Genomic DNA, 24,534 nt, shown 5'->3' on the forward strand with positions numbered 1-24,534 from the left:
TTTACCCGGTCCCGGGCCGCAGCAGGGTCCGACCCAGAGGCGTTGAGTTCCTGCTACAGCCGGTCGCGGGTGCGCTCTAGGTTCTGGCAGCCTTGATCTAGGGGAGCCAGTGGAGGACAGTTGGTGGGAATCTGGCTTCTCAGTTATTTTCTTTGTGCTGGGGAGGGGAGCGCTTTGGTGACTTTCTGACGTCACTCGTCCTTCCTCCACGAGTCTAATCGCAACTTCTCTGGAGCCCTTAATGATAATAAAATGACCCCCAAACATTTTAGGACATGAAGTAAACTATGGATATCTGTTCTGCTGGGTCGACGTTCCTGACCGACAGTTTGGAACTGGAGCTGGGAACCGAATGGTGCAACCTGCCTTGCTTTTCTTGTGCTTTTGACAATAGAGGAGGAGGAAAACATTTTTCTGGAGAGTCGTACCTTTCCAGCGGAGCCCTTAAGCGGTAGGTACAAGAATCGGAGACTTTGTTTTATTACTTTCATCAGATTTTTCATTAGTTTGTTAGAAATGATATTTAAGGTTTTAGGTAACTAAACTTTGATATTCAAGCCATGTTTTTGTAAGTCGGCTTAGTACATCAGACAGATGCAAACTATTAGGTCTGTCATTGGTTTCCTGTTTAAGAGCACACCTAAAAGATTTTTGGATAGGAAGGAGAACTTTCTTGCTACCTAATACTCTCTCACCTCTCTGCTTCCTCAGCCTTGCCGGCCAGAGCTGGGTTCTAATTTTCCTTTTACTTAAAGTGAATCAATCCTGAACTACCCGGACTTTTTGAAATGATGTTTCCTCCTAAAACATGAAGTGATATTTTGGAGTTTCTCAGTAAGTCTTAAGCAAGACGTGCATATTTTTTGTTGCCCCAGTTCCTTCTAAAGCTGTGAGTCATTACATTAACAGAAGTCTTATAGACTTATTCTTTTTAACTTTCTGATAAATACACCAGATTGTGTAAGTTCACAATAATGTTATTCATCAGAGTTCTTGCCTTGGACAGTTGGACACATATTGTCGTAAAACTGCTGTTACTGAAATATTTTGGGAATACCTTCCGAGACAACTTTAGTCAGAAAGCAAGTAATTTTTGTTGGTTTTATAGTTGTGCTTTGTTAGAAACTTTGAAAGAGATTACTCAATTTGATTATGCTGTTCTCCAGACATGGCTCAGAATAATTTATAATTTATAGATGTTTTAAAAATTAAACGCCCCCTCAAAGGGTGAAATTCTACATCGGAAGACCACTATTAAAGGCAGGCTAAAGTATGTACCTTAGACTCCTTTTTGTGCTTTACACATAAGTTACATTGCTCTTTACAGTTATACTTTTTTTGAATCAATATGTAGGACTGAATTTTTAATACAGTTCTAGCTTTAGTATTCCTGGGTTTGTGTACGGTACCAAGCCATATCCCAACCTTATTATTGCTGGCATGTTATTATGTATAATATGGGTTCATAGAATGTCAAAAAGGACATTATAGTTTAGGACTTAGCATACTTTTCATGAGATTTAATCATAGTTTTCATTTCAGATTAATTTTGAATCTCGATCCTTTACCAACAAATTTTGAAGAAGATACAGTGGAAATATTTGGCATTCAGTGGGTTACTGAAACAGCATTAGTGAATTCATCTAGAGTGCTATTTCATTTATTCAGGTAAGCTTGTTTGTTTTTTAAAATTTCCTTGGAGTACAGATACTGTTCACTTTTGTAAATTATGTTGCTCTGTGGTTTCTCATACTGATACTAACAAAAGCATCAGTAGAAATGTGCTTTTTGTTCACTTGATTATCTTATCAATAACAAAATTATGTGGTAACATTTTATGGAGTAACAGTTTTAATGAGTTGTTTTTTAATAAATAACCTTTTTAAGAATATTTGAAATCATATATTTAAGACAAATATTTAAGGCTTTGAACTATGTTATAGTTTTGGAAGAAAACCAAAATACTTTTATTGTTTAATAGCCATAATCTTTTAATGATTTTTAAAGAATGAACTCATGCTTTTCAATATATCTTTCAGACTGTATCATAGAAATATTACTATTTAATATGATTAATTTAGACATTAAAATTCTTAATGAAAAATTTCAAAAAACACAATAATATAATGAACCCTCGCATACCTTCCCTTAATTTTAATAAACATCAAGGTTTTATCACGTCTTCTTCATCTGTTCCTTCCCCTCTTATTTTTGGCTTAAGTATTTTTAAGCAAATTCTAGGCTTCATGTCATCATTAAATATTTCAGTATGAATTTCTTAAAAATACGAGCTTTTTTCCAAACATAAACACTTATCACTTATTATCATAATGAACGCAGTTGAAATAATGTATCATTTAAAACTTAGTCAATATTCAGATTTTAGATTTTGAAATGAAGTAAGTTACTGAGGGCAAATTATTATCCAAAAGTACATTAAGAATGTGTATATGGTACATTTAAATGAAAATGGAAAGGTGGAGGGATTTCCCCTCCCACCCTCATCCCATAGACCTTGTGAAGAGACATCACATTCGTATCATGTGGCATGAGTTATTGGGAACAGGCTGAGTGAGAGATTCTCTAATTTTGACCAAACGGAATGAGTTGAGTCTTTATCTAGGACACAGGTGATAAATACGAGTCAGTCTTTAAGGAGTTGAGAGGCAACTAGGAAGAATGGCCAGGGAAGATTACTCTCAGAAATTATGTGGGGCAATATAAATACGACTTTCCCTGATAACGCTAGTCTTTTTGAACTCCTACTGTGTAAATACAGGGTCAGGCGCAAATAACACCCCTTTTTTATTACATAAAAATCTTATTACAAAATTATAAGCATGTAATTCTGTAACAGCATCACATTCAAGCACACCACATGACATTTTAGGTGAAATGTTCAATTTGTTGTCCATCTTGCGCAAGACATTCACACACTCTTCCAACCACGCTCAATGGCATTATTTCTGCTGGACCCTGTATATGATACAACCTAACATTTTATTATATAACTGTTAACCTAGGCTATTTTATATAGTAAGTATCTTAAACTTCTAGAAGATTTAAACAGTATCTAGTTGATAGCAGAATCTATGTTATTTGATATGATTTCTGAGATATATGCAGCTTTTAATATATTATTTTTGGAAGGTCAGACAAAGGCATATTTTATCTTTTCCCAAAGTCTTCACTATCTGAAGCTGACCCTGTAATAAACATTTTTGAAGTATTGGAAACATTGTCCTTGTGATTGTTACATTCTTTGCGCTATTCTAAAATTAACTCTCACTTTACAATTTTTAAATTAGGCAACAACTGTATAACTTGGAAACCTTATTACAGGCCAGCTGTGATTTTGGTGAGTCATGTGCTTAAAGGTGAATTGTGTGTTTAAAAGTGAGTTGCGTGTGGGTTTCATGATGTGTGGTTGGGATAGTATAATAACCTGGAGGAAGTGTTAGGTTAGAAGCTCAGGATACAGTGTATTTAGTTTTTAGGAAAAGTGTGACCCTTAAATTTTGTCATAGCTGAGATTTATAGTACTTTTTCAAATCTGTGGGTAAAATTGATTTAAGGCTAAACATCTCTGAAGTGAGTTAGTAACAAGCATTGAGGGTGCAAAGTGAGATAGCGAACTCATAAGAGAAATAGTACCAGACCTTATGCTATCTCCTTGCTCTTTTCTGCTTTCTGTTTTTGTTAGTTTGTCTGTTTTTGACATGTAGTGGATTACTCATTTTGGGGGCTTTGTACATCTCAGTTAGTGAAGGGAATTGGAGGGCTTTCTGTGTTAGTGCAGGCCAGCTTCTCCTTTCTGGCAGCTTTAGGTGCAGTTTGTATTTAGAATCATGGCGTCATGGTCAGCCTGGGTTCCACCCCTAGCTAATGGTGGGTCCCACACCAGTTAATAGTTCTCACCAGGTTGAGTTCTTGTGAGAGTTAAATGACATAATGCAGGATAAGTGCTTAGCCCAGCAACTAAGGATTACCTGGACCACACACCTTGGTTAAACAAAGGTTTAGTGGCTTACAACCCAAGGGGAAAATCCACATCATGAGGCACAGTTGGGACCTTCCATAAGAGGAAGTGGGAAGGGGATTGTGCTAGGGTTTGGGTTTGTGCTGGCTGATTTTGGGTGAAGTTTAAGGGGACTAGGACTTGGTTCTGGATTGCATGCTCTTAAGAACCAGGAGCAATAAGATTATTGTGTTAATTTTTATATAGAAGGTGAGACAAGGGGAGCCTAGGGAAGGTTCTAATTAGTAAAGAAGCAAACTTGTTGGCTGAAAGAGGGAGGTGTTCTGTTTTTTATTTTGTTTTTTTGTGTGTGATTGTATAAAGCCTTATTTCTGAATACAGAGAGGGTTTGTTATTGACTTGTTTCACCATAATCCTGGGATAGCCCAGTCTAATTATTTTAAAAATTATTTTATTAAAGTATAGTTGATATACAATATTATATTTGTTTCAGGAATACAGTGTAATTATTTGATTTTTACATACCTTACAGAGTAATCACCATAAGTCTAGTAACCATCTGTCACTGCACAAAGTTATTATGACATCATTGACTATTCCCTAGGCTCTACATTGCATCCTTGTAACTTCAGTATTATATATAGCTGGAAGTTTGTACTCCTTAACCGCCTTCTCCTTTTTACCCACTCCCCACTCCCTTCCCTCTGGCAATTATCAGTTTATTCTCTGTATCTGTTTCTGTTTTGTTTTGTTTTTTTTTTTAAGATTCCACAAGTGAGTGAAATCCTATGGTGTTTGTCTTGCTCTGACTAACTTATTTCATGTAGCATAGTACCCTCTAGGTCCGTGTTGCCACAAACGGCAAGATTTCTTTTTTTTTATGGCTGGAAAATAGTCCATTGTATACATTGTATAGATATACATGTCACATCCGTCTCCATTCATCTGTTGATGGGCACCTATGTTACTTCCATATCTTGGCTATTGTTATTTGCTACAATGAACATAAGGGTGCATATATCCTTTTGAATTAGAGTTTCCATTTTCTTCAGAAAAATACCCAGAAGTGGAATTGATGTGTTGTGTGGTAGTTCCATTAGTTTTTTGAGGAACCTCCATACTGTTTTCTATAGAAGCTGTACCAAATTACAGTCCCACCAACAGAGCACAGGGTTCCCTTTTCTTCACGTCTTCACCAACACTTGTTATTTGTTGACTTTTTGATAATAGCCATTCCAAAAGGTGTGAGGTGACATCTCATGTGGTCAGATTATTTTTGATATCTTAGGAAAACTGTTTAATTTCAATAAAAATAGGTGTCAGGGCTGTTTTGCTTGTTTTCTTTTCTCACTATTTGCTCAGTAACTGTTGAGTATTGTTTCACTAGCCCCCGAGTCCCTGCTTCAGCCAAGGTACTAGGTAAGGTGCAGACAAATCAGCGTGGAAAAGCGTGCTGCTGAAGAGCTTGCAGTTGAGTAGAACACATGGACATGCGAGCATGGGTCAGCATGAAAAATGGAAGGGTAGTGGTCAACGCATGTGCGAGCTGCTACTGCAGCTCGGGGCTTCGTTTGCTGGCCTGCGTATCACCGAGTGAGGCCAGATCGGCGTCTTCCAGGATGAGGAGAGATTAAGTAGGCAGAAGATTTGGGGAAAGTTTTGGGGACAGGAAGCGTTCCAGGTAGAAACAATTATATTGACAAAGATTTTGAGGTAGGTAAAAACATAAAAGTTCAGGGACCAAGAAGTACAGTAAGTAAAGAGTATATGAGAGAGTGATGAATTTGAAAAGGATGAAATTACAGTTGTCTTTGTAAAGCATTTCCACAGAGTTAGTATATTTTGAAACCCCAGGGAACAACTAAAAGATTACAGTGGGCTCAGCAAGAACATATAACCATGTAGGCTGACTTAATCAAATTCAGTTTGAGGAAGGCATTTATTACACGGGACTATTGCTTGAAAACTACTTACTGGCCTAAAATAGTACAACGGACTATTTGTTGAAATGGTTGTTACATGGACATTTTGGCTGCTTTTGTTTCTTGTAAAAACTTTTAGTGATAGATCTGTTGGACATGTTAATAGTGTTAAAGATCATTCCTAGATCAGCTTCTCACTGTCCCACACCTGGATCAGGGCCCCATTAATAATGTCATGTAGCTAGCATGGCTCTCAGCCCTCCCCAGAAAGCCCTCATGTAGGGACACTTACTGAGCGTGTGTGGTTCTTGTCCTCCTGTTCATTATGCTACCCACATTGCTTTCCAGTTGAGCCAGAATAACATGCAAAATTATGTTTTGCTGATAGCTGTTCCTTTTGTTAAATCTTTACCTGAGTATAGGTTTATTGATTTTTGAGAGAGAGGAAGGGAGGGAGGGAGAGAAACATTGATGTGAGAGAGAAGCATCAATCGGTTGCCTTCTGGATGTGACCATCCTGAAGATCGAGCCCACAGCTAGGTGTGTGCTTTGACCAGGGACAGGACAAGCTCCAACCAGCTGAGCCACTGGCCTGGGCGCTGATACCTGTTCTTAAGTATAGCTGTTGGTGTTTTCCTTTTTCAGATACTATATTTTTTTTGTCTACAGACATTTCATTTGGATTTTTTTGTATATTCTGTTTCTGTCCTCATGCTTTTTTTCATCCATTTTGGATGTACAGAGTATACATATAACAACTTTTTTTAACTTCGTTGACTGCACATTCTTTTAGCATTGCTATTTCTGGGTCTGTTGATTGATTTTCCTCCTGTTTTTTTGAAGATCTAGTAATTTTCTGTTGTATGATAGACATTGTAGTATTTACATTAACTGCTTTCTGGATTTTCTTGTATTATTTCTCTAGCCAGTGTTAAATTTTGTTTTGGCTTGCTGTTGAAAACTTGTAATTCATTGAATTTTTTGAATCGTAAATGTTTTTAGGTCTTAAAAGTAGTCTTTAGTCTAATATTAATTTAGTTCTAATAAGGCTAATGATGATTCTTTTTGGTATATTATGATGCTTTTTTTCATTCTTCCTAGTGGGAACTTGAAATGTTCCCTGGCCTGTGTGAGCTTTGCAGGGAATTGTTTTCTAATGTTTTTACTTGGTCTTGGGTTTTTCTTTCCTCATTCTTGAACCGATCAGTACTTAGCCAGAGATTCAATGGGGACCTTCTGTACATTTCCAGAACTTTTTTTTTCTTCTCTGTTTTTATGTAGCTTTTTTCTTCTTTGGTGCTTTTGCCCTGTAATTTCAGACCTTCTGTGCCCTTGGCTTAGTAATCTGGACTCTGGGTTCTCTCTTCCTGTGCTGCTGCCTAAAAATTGTCTTTCTGTGGGAAGTGTTGGGATAGCAATCTTGCATTGCCTTGTTTCTGGTGCCTGAAAACTTTTTTAAATGTTGATTTTCTAGTTTTCTAGTTTAAAATGGGAGATGGGTAAATCTGATTCCTTTTACTCCATCTTGGCTGGATGCAGGAGTTCACAGCAGTTGTTTTTAAGAGATTACTGCCTCATGGGTTGAGAATTGTGAAACCAAGGGATGATACGACTTTTGTAGGTGAAATGTAATTAAGCTATAAAAATTCACTGTACTGTTTAATATATAGATATTTGCATAACCTCTTCTGTTGGTTTTGCCAAAACAGTGGCCATGTTTGCTCATTTAAGTTCAAATTTAGAAGTAAGTTTTGCTTTATGTTTAATATCGGTTAGAATAATTTTGTCTTTAATTCTCATCATTTTTTTCTGCTTTGGTTTAGTGATTGTCTCTTACTTTTCTTATAGTGATTGTTATCATACATATGTTTTGCCCATAGTGACATTCCAGATAATTTTTGTTGATGTAAATATGGCAAGGATTGAAGTTGGAAGAAAGACAGTATTAATATATCATTTGGGGCCTTATAAATCAGTATAAGGAGTTTTGATTTTATTCTGAATTCTGTAGATATCCTTTCATAGGTTTCGAGTTAGGGGAAACAGGAATTGACACACACACATATATTTTTTATTTATATATATACACTTAAAACCTATTTTGTACTTAGATTACACAGGGGCAATGGAAGGTGTGGGAAGACCTATTAGGAGACCTGCTGCAGTAATTCAAGAACTTATAGGGAAATGGATAGTTAGAAGGTATATTTCGGTCATAAACTTAATATGACACTGGTGGATTATATATGAGTTTTAAGGAAATGGAAGAAGCAAGAATGACATATAGGCAACTGTTGACACCAGTCTTAATGAGTGGAGAAAACATGGGTGTGACAGGTTTTGTAAGAAATCCAGGATGTATTTGCACTGTCTGAGCAATCCAAGTGCAAGGTGGTGTGCAGTTTAACATGCAAAGTCTGGAGGGCAAAGGAGAGTTCTGAGGTATAGGTAAACCTTTTCAAATTGTTATAATTTTGAAATAAAGGAACTGATTATATGCACAAGAGGAAAGGACCCGGACTGAGTCCCGAGGACCCCCCACACTAGTAGTTGGGTAGAGGAGGAAGAGAGGAGACTGGCAGTATGTGGTGTCAGTGAAGCCAGGTGTAGCCAGTGCTGCTGGCAGGTTACTTGAGGACAAGTAGTATCCATTGATTGGACAACATGAGTTTCATTGGTGACCTTAATAACAGATTTTTGGAGGGTGGCAAGAATTATATAGGAATTAGTAGGAAAAAGTAAAAGATAGAAAATTGGTGCTTGTGTGTTACTGCTCACTGATTAATTACTTAAGCTATGATTAACATTATCTATTTTGGTTTCAGGGAAGATATCAACCCTACACCACAAAGCAGACAATATTAGGCAGCAGTGTGTAACGTTTCTTCATTATGTTAAAGTTTTCATCTTCAGGTAGGATGTCAGATAACTATTATGATTACCGCATGAGCATCTGAGTACCCTTTCCTCCAGACTCTGGTTGTTCATGGTATCCAATTGCTTTTTAGGTTCCTGAAAGTACAGAATGCCGAGAGTCATGTTCCTGTTCATCCCTATGAGATTTTGGAGGCGCAGCTTCCCTCAGTATTGATTGATGAGCTTCATGGATTACTCTTGTATATCGGACATCTATCTGAGCTTCCCAATATTAATCCCGAAACATTTGAAAATCAAAATCAGATTAAGGTTTGACTTATTTCAATTGATTTTTAAATTATCCTTTTTTCTCTCTATAAGGAGTATTTATTCAAGAATGAAGGAAATTACTTAAAGAGTGCAGCTCTGGACTCAGACTGCCTGATTTGAAATTCTGGCTCCTCTTATTAATTATGTGCCTTTGGGCAAGTAATACCTCTTGCCTCGTCTCCCTATTTGTATAATCGGTATAGCTTCCTAGAGTTAGTGGGAGAATTAGATACGTTAAAATGAATAAAGCACTTAGAACATAGCATACTCTATCTAAATCAGGGATAATTGTTCTGTATTCCAATGTATAACTTTCAAATCAAATCACATAACCTTTATTTTCAAAAATATGTATTGTCTTTCCCTACTTTTATTATAGTAAAATATAAGATCACCTTATAAAAGTTAGATTTGCAAAACCATGTCATTTTTTTTATTCTGACTTTTGAGACTTTTTCAGAATATGATTAAGTTGTTTTCACTAATGCCCTTCCTCCCCACCTTTTTATTATTTGTACTGTTAGCATAATGCAGCTTATGGATATAGTCAACAAATTCTCCATAGGATGATGTGAGATTCTGTGTATAACCAATTATACTTCCCCATGGATTCTCTAAACTCTCAACCTCTTCTATTTTATTTGACTTCACGAAGTTGAATAACATTTAGTTTTTAGGCATGTGTCTTTTGTCTAAATTCAAAGTACAATGAAATGTTTATATATTTCTGTGAAAATTAAAAAAAACAAAAATGGACTCTTTATGAGGGATAAATGTATCTAATAATAAAAGTAAACAGAGTCCTGGCTTTTGTGGCTCAGTTGGTTGGAGCATCATCCCATAAACCAAAACGTCATGGGTTTGATTCCCAGTCAGGGCACATGCCTGTGTTGCAGGATCAGCCCAGTCCTGGTCAGGGCATATGCTGGAGGCAGCCGATTGATGTTTCCCTCTCTCTCCCCTTCCTTTTCTTCTCTCTAAAATCACGTAGTCATGATTACATGAATCTCAGTAATCATGTCCTTGGGAGAGGATAAAAAAGAAAGTAAACAGAGTTCCAACTGAATTCATAGGTTTGTATGTATAAGCCATAGAAAGCAAATAGGTAATTGCTTTGAATTAAGTCATTTAATAAAGATTCGAGGGTAGATTGTGGGGGAGGGATATTTTTCCTTTTTTTTAGTTTCTAAATTTGAATGCTTTTTATTATCTATCAAGTGTTTAAGAAAATAATTAATAATTTATCTAGGAACAGAAATGAAAAATGTGTCCGAGGGTTCTCAAATGAGGTTTTGCCCTTCATAGACTTTTTAATTAGGCAGATTTGAAAAGCTAGGTTATTTGAAGATCAAAAGACTGAATTTTAAAGCAAGGGAATATAGTCTTCAACACACACACAAAAAATCATACACTTAAATTATTTTCTAAAACAACAGCAAAAGCATCTCACAATATAAAAACTATCAAGACTTTATACATATCTTGTATTTTATCAGCCTTATATATGAAAAGTAGTGATTCAATTGGTATTTTCAGTTGAGCATCTTTCTTATTCTTTTTTAGAATGTTTTTTGTTAGAAATATTTGGATATTATGTATTACAAATATTTTCATTTATCTTTTTCAGCAATTAAGCCAATTTACTAGGTAGATTGAAGTTTTTTATATAGTTATATTTGTCAGTTTTTTTCTTTTGTATCTCTGTGCTGATGTTAAAATGTACTTGTTTTTACATTTATCTCTTTATCTTTAAAATATGCTGTGAGGTGGGAAATCTAACTTTAGTTTCTTCCAAATAAACAAGTTAATAATTCTATCTTATTGAATGTCTTACGTTTTTCACACTGATTTGGATACCACATTTTTTCATTTCTTTCCTATTTTGCTGTTTTTTATTATCTGTTCCTGAGCCAGTATTGTTGTATTAGTGTATCATTTTATTTTGTTTGCATATTTGATAAGGCAAGTTCCATCATTCTTTCTAGTTGTCTTAATAGAACTTGTATGTCATTATATTTAGTTTTTACAGTGATACTAAATGTTGACTGAAAGAAGGTTATTGATAGTTGAGAGCACTGGTTTTCAGTCAGATAGAATTAGGTTTGAATCCAAATGCATGAACTGAGAGGTAATTTCTTCTTTTAACTTAAAGTTCATTAAAGGGCATGACAATAGTACCTACATAATAGTTTAAAGTTCCCTTGTTAATATTCCTCATAGGAGTTGCTGGGTATGTATTACATTTAAAAAACTTATTTCCTAACTAAAGTCTAAAACAAAATCATGAAAATAATTGTTTTTTAAATTCTTTTACTGCCATGCAGCTCTTATAGAATCAGAGCTTGGTTAGAAGGGACCTTTACTATACAAATCTATTCAGCAGCCCCAAGATGGGTCTGTGTTAAATCTTTAGATGAAAATATATCTTGTCCTGCTTTTAAAATCTCTGGTGAAAAAAATCTTCTAATGATCAAGACAAAGGTTTTCCCTGAGCTTTTGAAAAGGGGTAGGTTAATTAATTCTTTGTCATGGTGCTTATGGAGGAGTGTTGTGATATGCTATCACTTATCTCGTGAAGTACTGACTATTACGAATTCTTAGTCACCGCTGACATTGTCATTCACAGCTCTTTCAACCCTCATGGCATTTATTACATCTCCACTTGGATATCCATTGGCTGGTGCTAGAAATTCTTCACATGCTTGGTGAAAAATTGAGTAAGTGTATGGTTTTCTGATTTCTGTCCTTTTTCTAATCTAAGCTTTTATTGGTTTTTAAAGTTACACAAGTAATAAGTGTTTTCTGATTTTTTTTTTTAATCAAATAGTAGCCAAAGTAAAAAGTGAAAATCTTTTTTTCTGGAGTTACCTACTGGAAATGTCTATTTATCCTCATGCTTTCTATTAGTTTACATATATAGACTTCCTACTCTTAGGTAGGAAGCTAGTTTTGATTTCTAACCACAAATGCTGTGGTATTGTTCTGTATGGTATATATCATTTAACAGTTCATACATATTGTTTTGTGGTATTGTTCTGTATGGTATATATCATTTAACAGTTCACACATATTGTTCATGTTCATACATATTGTTTTACTTTAGTCATTTAGGTCTGTAGGTAAATGGTCTATTTAACCACATTTATTTTTTTAATATTTCAGTTATTTTCCTTTTTTGATATTATAAATAATATTATACATCTTTCAATACTCGTACAAACTAAGCTGTAGAATGGAGTCTTAGAATTGGAGTGGCGTATTGTAACTTTAATGTTGCATGTGCTCCCTGTTGCTGTGAGTAAATGTCCCCAATTGATGTGCACCAACTGTGACCGTGCCTTCGCCTCATAGTCTGGCCAGTAGTGGGTATTATCAGTTACTTTAATTTTTTTGCCAACTAGTATGTGAAAAATGATACTGAATCTTGATTTTTATAATTCCCTAATTACAAGTGAAGTTGAACATTCTCATAATTTCATTGTCTTTTTATATTTTCTTTATGAATTAGTTCATAATCTTTTACATATTTTTCTGGTTTTTTTTTCCACATTTAAAAAATTTTTAGACGGGGGGAAGGGAGGGAGAAAGAGAGGACATTAATGTGTGATTGCCATTCATGCACCCACTACTGGACCAGACCTACAATCCAGGCCTGTGCCCTCACTGGGAACTGAACTGGTGACTCTTTGGTTCGCAAGGCAGTGCTCAATCCACTGAGCCACACCAGCCAAGGAAAAAAATTTTTTTAAATAAGTAGAAGTTTGTTAGACATAGTAATCTTTTAGTTCCTATGTTGCCTATTTATTTCTTGGTCTTGCTTCTTAGCATGTTTAGATTCTACTTTAAGTTTAGCAATGTTCTGGAAATCTTTAACTTGCAAAGTAGATTATCAATTATTTAGGTTAGAAAGATAGCCATTAACTCAGTACCTGCTTTTTAATTACTTAATAAGCACAAAAATACATATATGTCTCTATGTGTATACACTCACATGTATACATACAAAGGATGTACACAAATACATAATTTATTTCTCATTCGGACACTGTATTTTAAATAATATCTTCTTAGAACAATACTCAGGTAGACTTACTCTTACTCTGATCTAGACACAAATTTTGGTACATGTTAGGTTCGTTTGCTATATTTTGCACCAAAAAAGCAATTGCACATAGGTACTTTATTATTAATTTTAAAAAAGAATGTTTTTTTAGTTAGAAGTATGGGTGAAGATTTTCTGTTTGTCCTCTTATTTTTTTCTCTTAAGTGATGTTGCTTATTGCTTTTGAAAGATGGTCACATTAAGAAAACAGAAGTTTATTGAATGGTAATTGGAAAGATTGAAACTTTTTTAGGTGGTATTAGTGTTTATGTAAGAAAGGAATTGTAAAATTTAACTTTTCTTTGCAAAAATTTGCTTTTAAATGCATATGTCAAAATAAGTTAATTTAAAGGTATACAATCACTTTCCTCCTGTAGTTTTAAATAAAATATTTTATTATGTTTTTAGAACAAGTTGTGTATGGTCATCAGTTTATGAATCTGGCAGGTGACAATTTAACCAATGTCAGCCTATTTGAAAAACACTGTGAAAGTCTCCTTTGTGATTTACTAAGCCTGTCACTCAGCAGATATGACAAGGTAAAGCTTTAAGAGTTTGTATTTTGCTATTACTGGCAATAGTTAGTTCTTTAACCATGCAATTTAAACTATAAGAATTTAATCTGAATTCTTGTTAATTCTTTCAATTTTATATTTACTTTTATCTGGGAGTTGAATTGGAAAATAATTTGACTTAAACATTTTTAAAAAGGCTGGAATTAGTGTTTTAGAGCTGTTACTTTTTTAAAGCCTTTTTATCTTGTCAAAAATAAATACATAAAAACGGGACATTTATGATAATGACTGGAAATTTAACTTCTATTCAGTAGTAGTGGTCAGCCCTTTAATAATCTAGCATATTGCTGTTACATAATGAAAGATGAATAATTAACTAAAGTTAGTTGATAAGCTTAAAGGGTGGTTTTAGTTGACAAATATTAAGGGTAGTTTTGTTTGCTTGTTTTCATCTGACATCATTGTGGAAATTGCTTTTTTCTACTAAATTGTATTTATATATAGTGTTTAATACAGAAAGATTTAAAGGTGTTATATTACACATTTATTTCAAGTAATTGAAATTTATAGATATTATCGTCATTTATTTCAGGTTATAAGCATAAACCTTACTAATGGGGAATCAGGAATTTTTTAAATCTGTAATTTTTAAAATGTAGATTGTTTTATGTATTGTCAGTATTGATTAAATCTAGTCTATATGTTTACAATTAATATAATGAGTAGATTAAGCAGATATGTTATAGTAATATCTTAACAGTTACCTTTTACAATGTATTAGAAATATATAATATGTATGAAATAAGAATTTCAGAAGTTTAGCTATACTTATAAATGTAGACAATATTCTCTGCAATTTTAATGGCCATTGAAGACATATTTGTTAAAAAATGGTGAAATTGTTTAACCTTTATAAATCTCTAATAATCATATTCTGATTTATAAAACATTTTAGTTGCCTTTACAGTGAATCAAAAATTATTTTTTAATGTTTTTACTGCTAGTCTTTTATTGTAGCAGATGGATTTGGTCAACATTAGGAAACTGTGATGCTGAGGCCAAATCTAAGACAGCTCCTGCCTTTGTAAATAAAACTTCACTGGAGCTCAGCCCCTTCCTCTTTGTCCTTATTGCCAGTGGCCGATGCCGCAGGACAGTGGCGGAGCTGAGTGCCTGTGCGGACTGTGTCATGAGTCCAGCCTCAGATATTTGCTGTCTAGCTCTTTACAGAATGTTTGCTCATCATTGGACTGCATATTTAACCAGAGGTTTTATTATAAGTTGAAAATAACATTTATTCTGTGCCTTTGATTTTATAATGGGGGTTTTTAAAAATTGATGAAATGACATTTTAATAAAGAATTTTATGTAATTAAGTGTAAGTTTTAAGTGCTCTAAATCATTGTTTTAAAATATTTGAGAGGATATATGGCATGTAAAATTCTACTATATTGTAAGTAACACATTTTGGTTCTTTAATACAGGTTAGGCCTATGGAAGCATTAGTGAGTCACCATTGCCCATGTGCATGCATTAGAGAATTATGGGTTCTACTCATTCATCTTCTAGACCACAGAAGTAAATGTTCTGTCTCAGAAGTAAGTTGTAAAATTGATGTGTTAGTTACCATTATTGATACTGATTATTTTAAATTTATGTTTCGGTAGTTTTGGCCAAGAAGAATCGTACAGACAGGTCAGCTTTCCACTAGATTTAACTATTACAAACTTCCAGCAGTTTTTCCCCTTTGATCATTTGCCAGGATGTTTTATTGCTTTGACATGGTAAAAATCAATTTTTTTCATTTTCTTATTAAGAATTTTATGTTTTTTTAGAATTGCTCTTATTTTATAGATTTTAGACTTGAAAGTGTAAACCACATGTAGTACAGGCATGTTTATATTGGTTGCCATTAGTTTTTTTCTAGATTTTTTTTTTTTAAGTTTACTTATTCATTTAATTTTAGAGGGGAAGGGAGAGATAGAGGGAGAGAAACATCAATGTGTGGTTCCCTCTCTCGTGTCCCTTACCAGGGACCTGGACTGCAACCCAGGCATGTGTCCTGACTGGGAATTGAACCAGTGACCCTTTGTTTTGCAGGCCAGTACTCAATTCACTGACCATACCAAGCAGGGCTTTTTCTAGATTTTAAATAGAAATATAGGCATAATTGAAAATACTAATTGTAGAAATATGCATAGTGATACATAGTGCTTTACCTAAATGATTTATATTCTCTTCATTTTATGTAGTAACCAGACTTGTCTTAAAATAATAAATGTCTGAGGCCATTTTATTTTTTTAAATACTACTAAAATAAGTTATAGTCTCAGATTTCAAGGTCATTTTATTTTGAAAGGCAAATTAAGAGTTTATATTCTTTTTGTTTGTTTGTTTATATTCTTGACAGTAAGACAGTTTGATCTTCCTGCTTAAAAACTAACCTAATTTAATCATGCTGGGTACTCGGTAGTAGCATTTTAAGTGTGTCTGTTAGTTTGCAGAAAGTAAGGAGTATTGAGGCCATATACTAATAATTGGTGGGAACTCAGATCATATGAACACTGAAACTGCCTCATCAACTTAGATGCAGTTGCTAAATTATATAAACTTCAACATTAGCCTTCATACATATAAGGTACAAGCATAGAAGATAAAGCTTAGAGTTGACCTAAGTCAGTTGCCTACTAATATACCCAAGTACCCCTAAATCTGGGCTTCTAAGAGGATGAACTCAGAACTCGACTAAATTGGTAAGGAAAATTGCCTTTGACTGTGGTATATTGCAGTTTAAAATTGTTTGTTATTTAAAGCCAGTAAGTTCATGTTGCATAGATGGTGCTAAAATTCTCAAGCCTGTGACTTTTAAACCAATGACATCGTCAATAACCATGGACAGTGAGTGGATACTTAAACCCACAGCTTCCCACCTAACTTCCTCCAAAATATAGAACAGCAGGAACAAATAAAACTACACATGTAAAGAACAGTTGACTGCATAACTACAAGATAGGAGTACTCAAAGCTATAAATTAAAAGTAAACATCACCGAAGCTCGAGCACAAAACTTTCTAACAAGCTAGGGTAGTGAGAAAAATTGCTCAGAAGAGAGAAGGGAGCTAGTAGTAGTCATAAAGTTGGTCTAAAACCATGGCCAGATTGTGAAAAGAACTGAAAAAGTTTCCTTGTTGATCCCAGAACTGATTATAGAACAGGAACACGAAAGTGTGTGTGGGGCTCAAGGAGGCCGCCTTTGAAACTGAACCTTCTGGGGAATAGAGGGAAGTCCCCTTGGTGACTGAGTGGTCAAAGTGATGGGGAGTCAAAGCAGAGAAAGTAGGGTCTTGTGAAACAAAAGACACACAGCAAAAACCCAAACTTTCCACCACCACCACCACAAAATAAATAAATGGATACATAAGCAAATAAATAAAATCCAATGAAGAATGGGACTTTGATACATTGACAGAAGAGGGATCATTGAACTAGGAATCTTAAAAAAAAGTAGTCCAAATCTACAAAGTAAAAGGGAACCAAAGAGGTCTTTCTAAAGTTACTCCTAGAAGACAGAATTGATACACTTTCACTGATGATACCCTCCCTCCCAGAAACAATTATAAAGCAGAAGAAAATTGTAAGACTGCTTCAGATGGAATTAAAAAGACAAGTATTTGGGTTTGTAAAAAAAAACACCTTGAATAAGATATTCCATTGTTAAAATAAACAGACCAAAAACCAGAAATGAATGAAGTAAATTGAGTGCAGGAGAGAAGTAGAAATAAAAGTCATTTTAGAATTCACTAAATTAGAAGATTCCCAAGGAGAATAGACTCAAATGAAAATTTAATAAGGGGCTTATTTTTGTGTATAAGTGGAACTTAATCAACAAAACAAGCAAGCAAAATATAACCAGAGACATTGAAATAAAGAACAAACTGACAGTAACCCGAGGGTGGGGGGGAGTCATCAAGGGACATGCCTAAAAGACCCGCTGGACAAAGCCAAAGGAGGGTAGGATTAAAGGGGGGGAGTGGTAGGAGGAAAATGAAGACAGCTGTACTTGAACAACAATAAAACAAAAGAAAGAAAATTTAATAAAGGGCATGGAAGAAAGGCAACCAAAGGAATAAAAATGAGATGAAGGAAAATAAGGGGTTAGAGAGAAAATGGTTGAAATGGAAGATGGGCAACAAATATCTTTTAAGTGGAGTCCATAAAGAAGAAAATGCTGTGGGATATAACTAACATTTAAAACAATGAATGAATCCAAGAAAATGTTTCAGAAATAGAAGAGGAACTAAATCTACTGGATAACTGGACAGATTAACTCCAAATTATCCGTGCTGAGAAATAGCCTACTAAAACTATTTGACTTCAAATATACAGAAAATGTCAAGTCATCTGGGTGATCTTCAAATCCTCCAGGCAAAGACACCCAATAACTTAAAATAGCAAAATAATTTGACCTGCGCTAGACTTCTCAAAAATGACATGAAAACCAGACCACCATGGATCATTTGAAAAGACTCAAAAAGCCTTCCTCCGTGTGCAGACACAACCATAAGTCTCTGCTCCAGAAGAGGGCCCTCACCTGACCGTGCTGGACACCCTGATCTTGGACTGCCAGCCTCTGGAACTGAATGAATTAACACTGGCACAGCAGAACTAGCTCTCAGCCCAGAGAAAAGGAACTTAGGTCCCACCTCTAACTCTGGAGATTATACGGACTATAACTATGAAATACTCCCTTAATAAAAAGCTCAAGACTAAGGAAAGTGTCCAAACCAAAAGGAAACAACAAAAATGATCTATAACAGTGAAGAAGCAAATTAAAAATCACTCTTTGTACTATCTGACATGCAGTGGCTGTGGGGACTAAGGTGGATGCGGATTAGCTGAGAGAGAAAAACAAAAAGCAGTTGAAAGTTCCAGGAGGAGCAAGGAAGTTTCTGTGTTTCGTCTACCTGGGAATGAATGGTTCGCAGAATACTGACAGCAGGCTAAGGAAGACTCGTGGAATCTGTTGCTTGGGAGTGCTGCAGACTGCTGAAAGCAGGGTTTTTTTTTTGTTTTGTTTTTTCTATTGTATACGATGGTTTAAAAAATTTACAGTGCAACAGTATTGCTTTATACAGTGTACTCAGTTTATTATTTTTTAAAAGAAATTGTGAGTTTAAAAGAATTACACTATAATTCTTGCCAAAAGGAATATTTAATTTTCCCTACCCTCTGCCTGGCCCCTCATTCCTATAATGAGGGAGGGGAATACTGAATGGGATTTGAAGTTTTCCCTCTGAGAAAGGGACATTTTCTGCAGTCAGGTCAGTGATTAAAGGATTAATCCTCTAAGGAAATTATCTAAAGGGGAGAGGCAGTTCCAGGTTATTAAGTTATTTTCAAATGTTGTGTGAGTTGCCGCTGACCTCTGTGGAGGCCACAGGATGCTGCTTTTCAGGGGAACAGCATGAGAAGCAGTTAGAGGAGCCTTGGAGAGGCTTAGAAATGTTTGGGAGTGTATACATGCCCCACATGATGTGGGGACTCCAAGGATGAAAATAAACTAATTTGATCAAGGATGTATTTGTGTCCCAGAATATATTCTAAGTGTGTAGCTAATACCGGGTGTATCTATATGAGTGTTGTCCTAAAAACCCAACACTCATAGTTTAGTAGACTTCAATTCAATTTCCCAGAAGGGAAGGAAAGCAAATTAATATTCTTTAAATGATATTGTGAGCTTAAGCAAACTGCTCAAATAACAGAGTCAGAACATATAAAGCTGGGTTTCAAATGCAGATTTATTTGATGGCCACAGCCCATGGTTTTTTTTTTCTACCACATCATTATGTAAGAAAGTACTTGTCTAATAAAGTTAGAAAAAGAAAATGAAGGTATAACAAATATTTACTTACTTTTGGGGAAACAGACCTAAATATATTTTATACGTGCTCTCACATTCCCAGAAGTGCCATGAACATGTGGTCGGGGGCACCAATCTCCTACCATGTGTGATATGAGAGTTTTGGCCTGTATGTATTATACTATTATATTTCAGTTGACGCAAGTGTATGTGTATGTTGCCACATTTAAGCATTACATATAGAATGTTGCAAAATTTTTCTCTAAAATAAAAACTTATACACGCCAGAAAAAAAAAAAAGAGACTCACAAAGTATGGGCCAAGGATTTTATAACCTTGACTCTAGCAGTCCCACTTCTAGACATTTACCCTTAGTACACCCCTGCAACAATTCAAAAAATACATGTGCATCAGGCTATTTATTGCAGCACAGTTTGTAAAAGCACAGTATTAGAAACTACCTAAATGCCCACACACAGGACAGTGGTTAAAGAAACCATGGTATATCTGCACATTGGTGTATTACACATTTACAACAGACTGAGGGAGATATATGATCTGACAATGGAGTGCTTTCTAGAATTTATTATTAAATAAACTAAGTAAAGTGCAGAAAATATTTAGAGGATGCTACATTTTTGTGTAACAAAGTTGAGGAAATAAGGAAATATGTGTATTTGTGCACAAAGAAACACTGGCAAGGCAAATCAGGAAGTACTGAGACTGGTGGGTAGGAATGGGAGATGGGTGGGTAAGAATGGAGTGAAAGGATTTTAATGTGTTGTGCTGACTTTGGAACCATGTTACCCTTTCAGGTGCCCCACATATAAGGCAACATGTATGGAAAAGGGGCATTCAATGGAATGTAAAGAAAAACAGTTGAACCTAACTGTATTGCTAGTGAACAACACACTGAGGGGTGGGGTAGGGAGAGGACTAACCTAGGTAACTTAAATAGAATGCACTATTCTGACTGTACTCTAATGCTAAAGACAAAAAACAAAAACAAAAACAAACAAAAAACTGTAAATAGTGCAAATACTGGACTCCTGTTAGGAGATTCGTCTTGTACAGTGTTACATATGAATTCACAATTTTAAAGTTTACTTTTTTTGCAGTCTAGCACTGAGCAAATTTATAAGTATGTTGTGGGTAATTAGAGCCAGCTAAGAAAATTGGTAGGAAATTGAGTTATACATATGGAAAGAGGGAAAGCTAGAGTGAACCATAGTGTATTCAATTGGATTGAGGTATCAGTATGAAGTAATAGTTTTTAATAATTAGAACTATCTATAGATGTATATGTGTGTGGACATTCATACATTTTTTATCTTATCCACTGAGTGGGCCTAGAAACGATAATATAAGTAACAATGAGCGATTTCTAGCCATGTTTTGGTTCTGAAATAACCATATTCCCAGGAAAGGAAATAAGGCTTCAGGCTGTGGCTTGGAAAATGAGAAAATGAGGAAGTAAGAAACCCAATGAATTTCTCTTTGGGTAAAGAAAAAGATAAGCACACCTAGATATCATATAGTGAAACTTCAGAATATCAAAGACAGAAGAAATTGAAAGCATTCAGACAAAAAAACATAGAGGGACAATTAGACTGATAGGTAACCTGTCAACAATAGTGGAGACCAGTGGGAATGATATCTTTATCTTCATTGTGTTAAAAGAAAGTGTCAACCCAAAATTCTTTATTCAGCAAAATCTCTCAAGAGTTAAGTGAAACAAAAGCTATTTGAACATATGCTGTTATTTCTGAGGTGATTACTATAAGAAGAGAAAATTGACTTACAAGCTGGAAGAGGGGGGAAAATGAAATAAATATTCAGTCCAAAGGAAGGCAAGAGGAGGCACTGGTAGAAAAATTAGGTGTACAAACAGAGATACAGAAAAAGATGGTAGTTTTAAAAGTAAATAACATTGCATTGACTGTAGATGGACTACTAAATACTCATTTTAAACATGTACTGTTAGAAGAGATGCTGTTTACAAAAAATAATCTAAAACAATATAGAAAGGTTCAGAATTTTTTAAAAAGCATATATATATATATATATATATATATATATATATATATATATATGGTAGGTAATGTATAAAATTAGTGTTGGAAAAAACTAGACTTTAAAACCAACAGAAACATTAAGTCACTTCATATTGATAAAAGGTACAATTTACCAGGAAGATAAAACAGATAAAAAATTCTATATGGCTAATAACATGGTGCTAAATATAAAAAATAAAAATTGGCAACTACAAAGAGAAATATATATGCTTAGAGATATTGTAATATACTTCTAAGTAACTTGTAGGTAAAAGAAGATATAATGGAAATTTTGAATTTTTTTTGCAGGAAATAATTAGCATACTACTAGAAGCTTTGGGACTGCAGCTGAGGTTATAAAGAAGGAAATTTATAACTTTAAATACAAATGTTAGAAGAAAAAAATGGAAATTAATGAGCTAAGAAGTTAGGAGAAAAATTCATTTCTAATAAACCCAAAGAAAGTAATAGGTTACAAATAAAATTAGCACAGATTTTTGAGACTGAAAATAATAAAAATGGTCAAATCAAAGAAAAAGATCAGAACGGTCAAAAATTGGATCTTCAGAAAGATTACTAAAATTGGCTAATCTTTCTTGAGGTGATTATAGAGTCAGTGTTAGAAATAAAGAACGTGACTATAGATTCTACAGGTGTTGAGATATTGTCAACAGCCTTATGCCTAATAATGTAAACATGTGAAATGAATGACAACCTGGAAAAAAGTTTTACTGAAACTCATCAAATATTCAACAACAGTAAATCAGGTAAATGGTGTTATCATATAGCCATACGTTGGAATATTCTGTAGAACTACAGCTCTACTCATTAATTTGAATGAATCTCAGAAACATAATGTTGAGGGAAAGAGTCAAGTTACCGAAGCATAGAAACAGGCCACTTAGTAGACACTTCTCCAGAGAGAACATACAGATGGCCAGTAGACGTATGAAAAGATGCTCAGTGTCACTAATGATCAGAGGAACGCAAATTGAAAGCACAATGAGATATTACCTCACTCCTGTCAGAATGACCATCATTAATAAATCAAGTGCTGGTGAGGGTGTGGAGAAAAAGGAACTCTTGTGTACTGTTAGTGGGAATGCGGATTGGTGGAAAGCAGTATGTAGTTACCTCAAAAAATTAAAAAATGGAACTGCCTTATGACCCAGCTATTCTATTTCTGTGAATATATCCAAAGGAACCTGAAACACTAATTGAAAAGAATATATGCACCTCTGGGTTTATTGCAGCATTATTTACAACAGCCCAGATTTGGAAGCAGCTCAAGTGCTCTCAGTAAATGAGTAGATAAAAAAAAGTAGTGTTACATTTACACAATGGAATACTACTTGGCCATAAAAAAGGAAATCTTACCCTTTGCAATATCATGGATGGACATGAAGAGTATTGTGCTAAGTGAAATAAGCCAGAAATACGCGATTTGGGCTTACATACATATATGACAAAACTTTCAAAAACAAGGGAATGACATTATAAAAGTCAGGATAATGGTTACTCAGGTTGGGAGACAAAGTTGTAATATGAGAATATAGCAACATGTAGGATCTTTCTAAAATACTATTTATTTTCAAATTCTTAACATGGGTTTTTAAAATTACTGTTTTTTACGTTTTGCATATTTGTTTTACATTCTCTTCGGCACGTATATGTCATTATTAAAACAGAGGGAAAGCCCAAATCAAAAGCTATTGGACCAGTGTCTATTTTAATTGAATCACATCACTTCTCTTTCTGTAGTCATTTTGGAAGTGGTTGAATAAACTACTTAAAACACTCTTTGAAAAGTCAAGTGACCAAAGAAGACCTTCTATGCCTGTAATCCAGCCCAGGGATCCGTTAGGTTTTATTTGGTGGATTATGACTCATGTAGCATCACTTTACCAGTTTGATCGCCACGGAGCACCAGATGAAACGGTAAGGTTTTATTTTTTTAAACTTTCTTGTATTACCAGTTAATACATACTTTTGGTAGACACATTAGAAAGCAGAAACAGGGAATAAGCCTACAGAGATATATTCAACTTTGAACCTAGAAGCTGTAGACATCTTGAAAAATCATAATCTTCGTTTTTATTGTTGAAGAAAAACAATTTGTAGAAGAGTTGGGATCTCATCCTGTTTCTTTTACGAAGTAGTTTTACTACCTTCAGTGAATTACTTAAACCTTCCTGGGCCTCTGTTCCCTCATCCAAGGCCATCTAGATTTTTGAAAGATTCTCTTTATTTCCAAAATTGGTAAGATTGCCAGCCGGAAAACATATTTCTCTAGAAATGAATCAGTAAGTTTTGTGAATCATTTGATTAAATTATTTCCTCAAAATAACACTTCATCATAGAAACTTTTTGCGAAAGTTATTTTCATCTATTAAATAACCATGAAGTTTACTTCAAATAGAGTGACAGATTTTACAGAAACATTTTTACAGTGTTATTTTAAAAATTGCTGTGAATAAAACCAGCTGGTAGATGTATTTATTTGAAGCCTTATTTGTATATAATTTCTTTCACGTTCAGAAATGAATAACATAGTATTATGTCATTTCATCAGTTCCATAAAATAAACATCTAGAATGTTGAAGCCAGTGTTTTCAAAATTGGTCTTGTTTTTCTGGGAGTGGGTCTTAAACCTGCTGATCATTAGACCTACCTTTGAGTTTTTAAAATTCAGGTCTCTGGGTCTCAACTATGGAGATCCTGATTTAGTAATCTGTTTGGAGTTTGGGAATACTTATTTTTAAAAAAGTTTTCTGGCTTTCATCCTGTATTTGTTTATGAAACATGTTTCTTGTTGGACTTGACAGATTTTCCTTTTTTTGGAATATTGAGCCCAGTAGGCTGAGAAATCTCCGTGGAATCTGAGGGTCATTTATATTGACATTGTGTCATCGAAAT

General features: G+C 34.5%; 1 protein-coding gene across 2 annotated transcripts in view; it reads left to right on the forward strand.

The window, feature by feature from the left end:
* MMS22L (MMS22 like, DNA repair protein) overlaps positions 1-24,534 on the forward strand; it is a 120,139-nt gene that overhangs the window by 412 nt on the left and 95,193 nt on the right. For both annotated transcript variants that reach the window (XM_037144418.2, XM_053664862.1), the window contains exons 2-10: positions 273-451; positions 1,543-1,668; positions 3,309-3,358; positions 8,727-8,814; positions 8,910-9,087; positions 11,714-11,804; positions 13,598-13,728; positions 15,189-15,302; positions 23,380-23,556. In XM_037144418.2, the coding sequence (XP_037000313.2) occupies positions 288-451; positions 1,543-1,668; positions 3,309-3,358; positions 8,727-8,814; positions 8,910-9,087; positions 11,714-11,804; positions 13,598-13,728; positions 15,189-15,302; positions 23,380-23,556 (1,119 nt within the window). In that variant the 5' untranslated portion in view covers positions 273-287. The remainder of the gene's footprint in view (positions 1-272; positions 452-1,542; positions 1,669-3,308; positions 3,359-8,726; positions 8,815-8,909; positions 9,088-11,713; positions 11,805-13,597; positions 13,729-15,188; positions 15,303-23,379; positions 23,557-24,534) is intronic.

Source organism: Artibeus jamaicensis, unplaced genomic scaffold (assembly GCF_021234435.1).
Source record: "Artibeus jamaicensis isolate MK-2021 breed Jamaican fruit bat unplaced genomic scaffold, CSHL_Jam_final contig_387, whole genome shotgun sequence".
Taxonomy (NCBI): domain Eukaryota; kingdom Metazoa; phylum Chordata; class Mammalia; order Chiroptera; family Phyllostomidae; genus Artibeus; species Artibeus jamaicensis.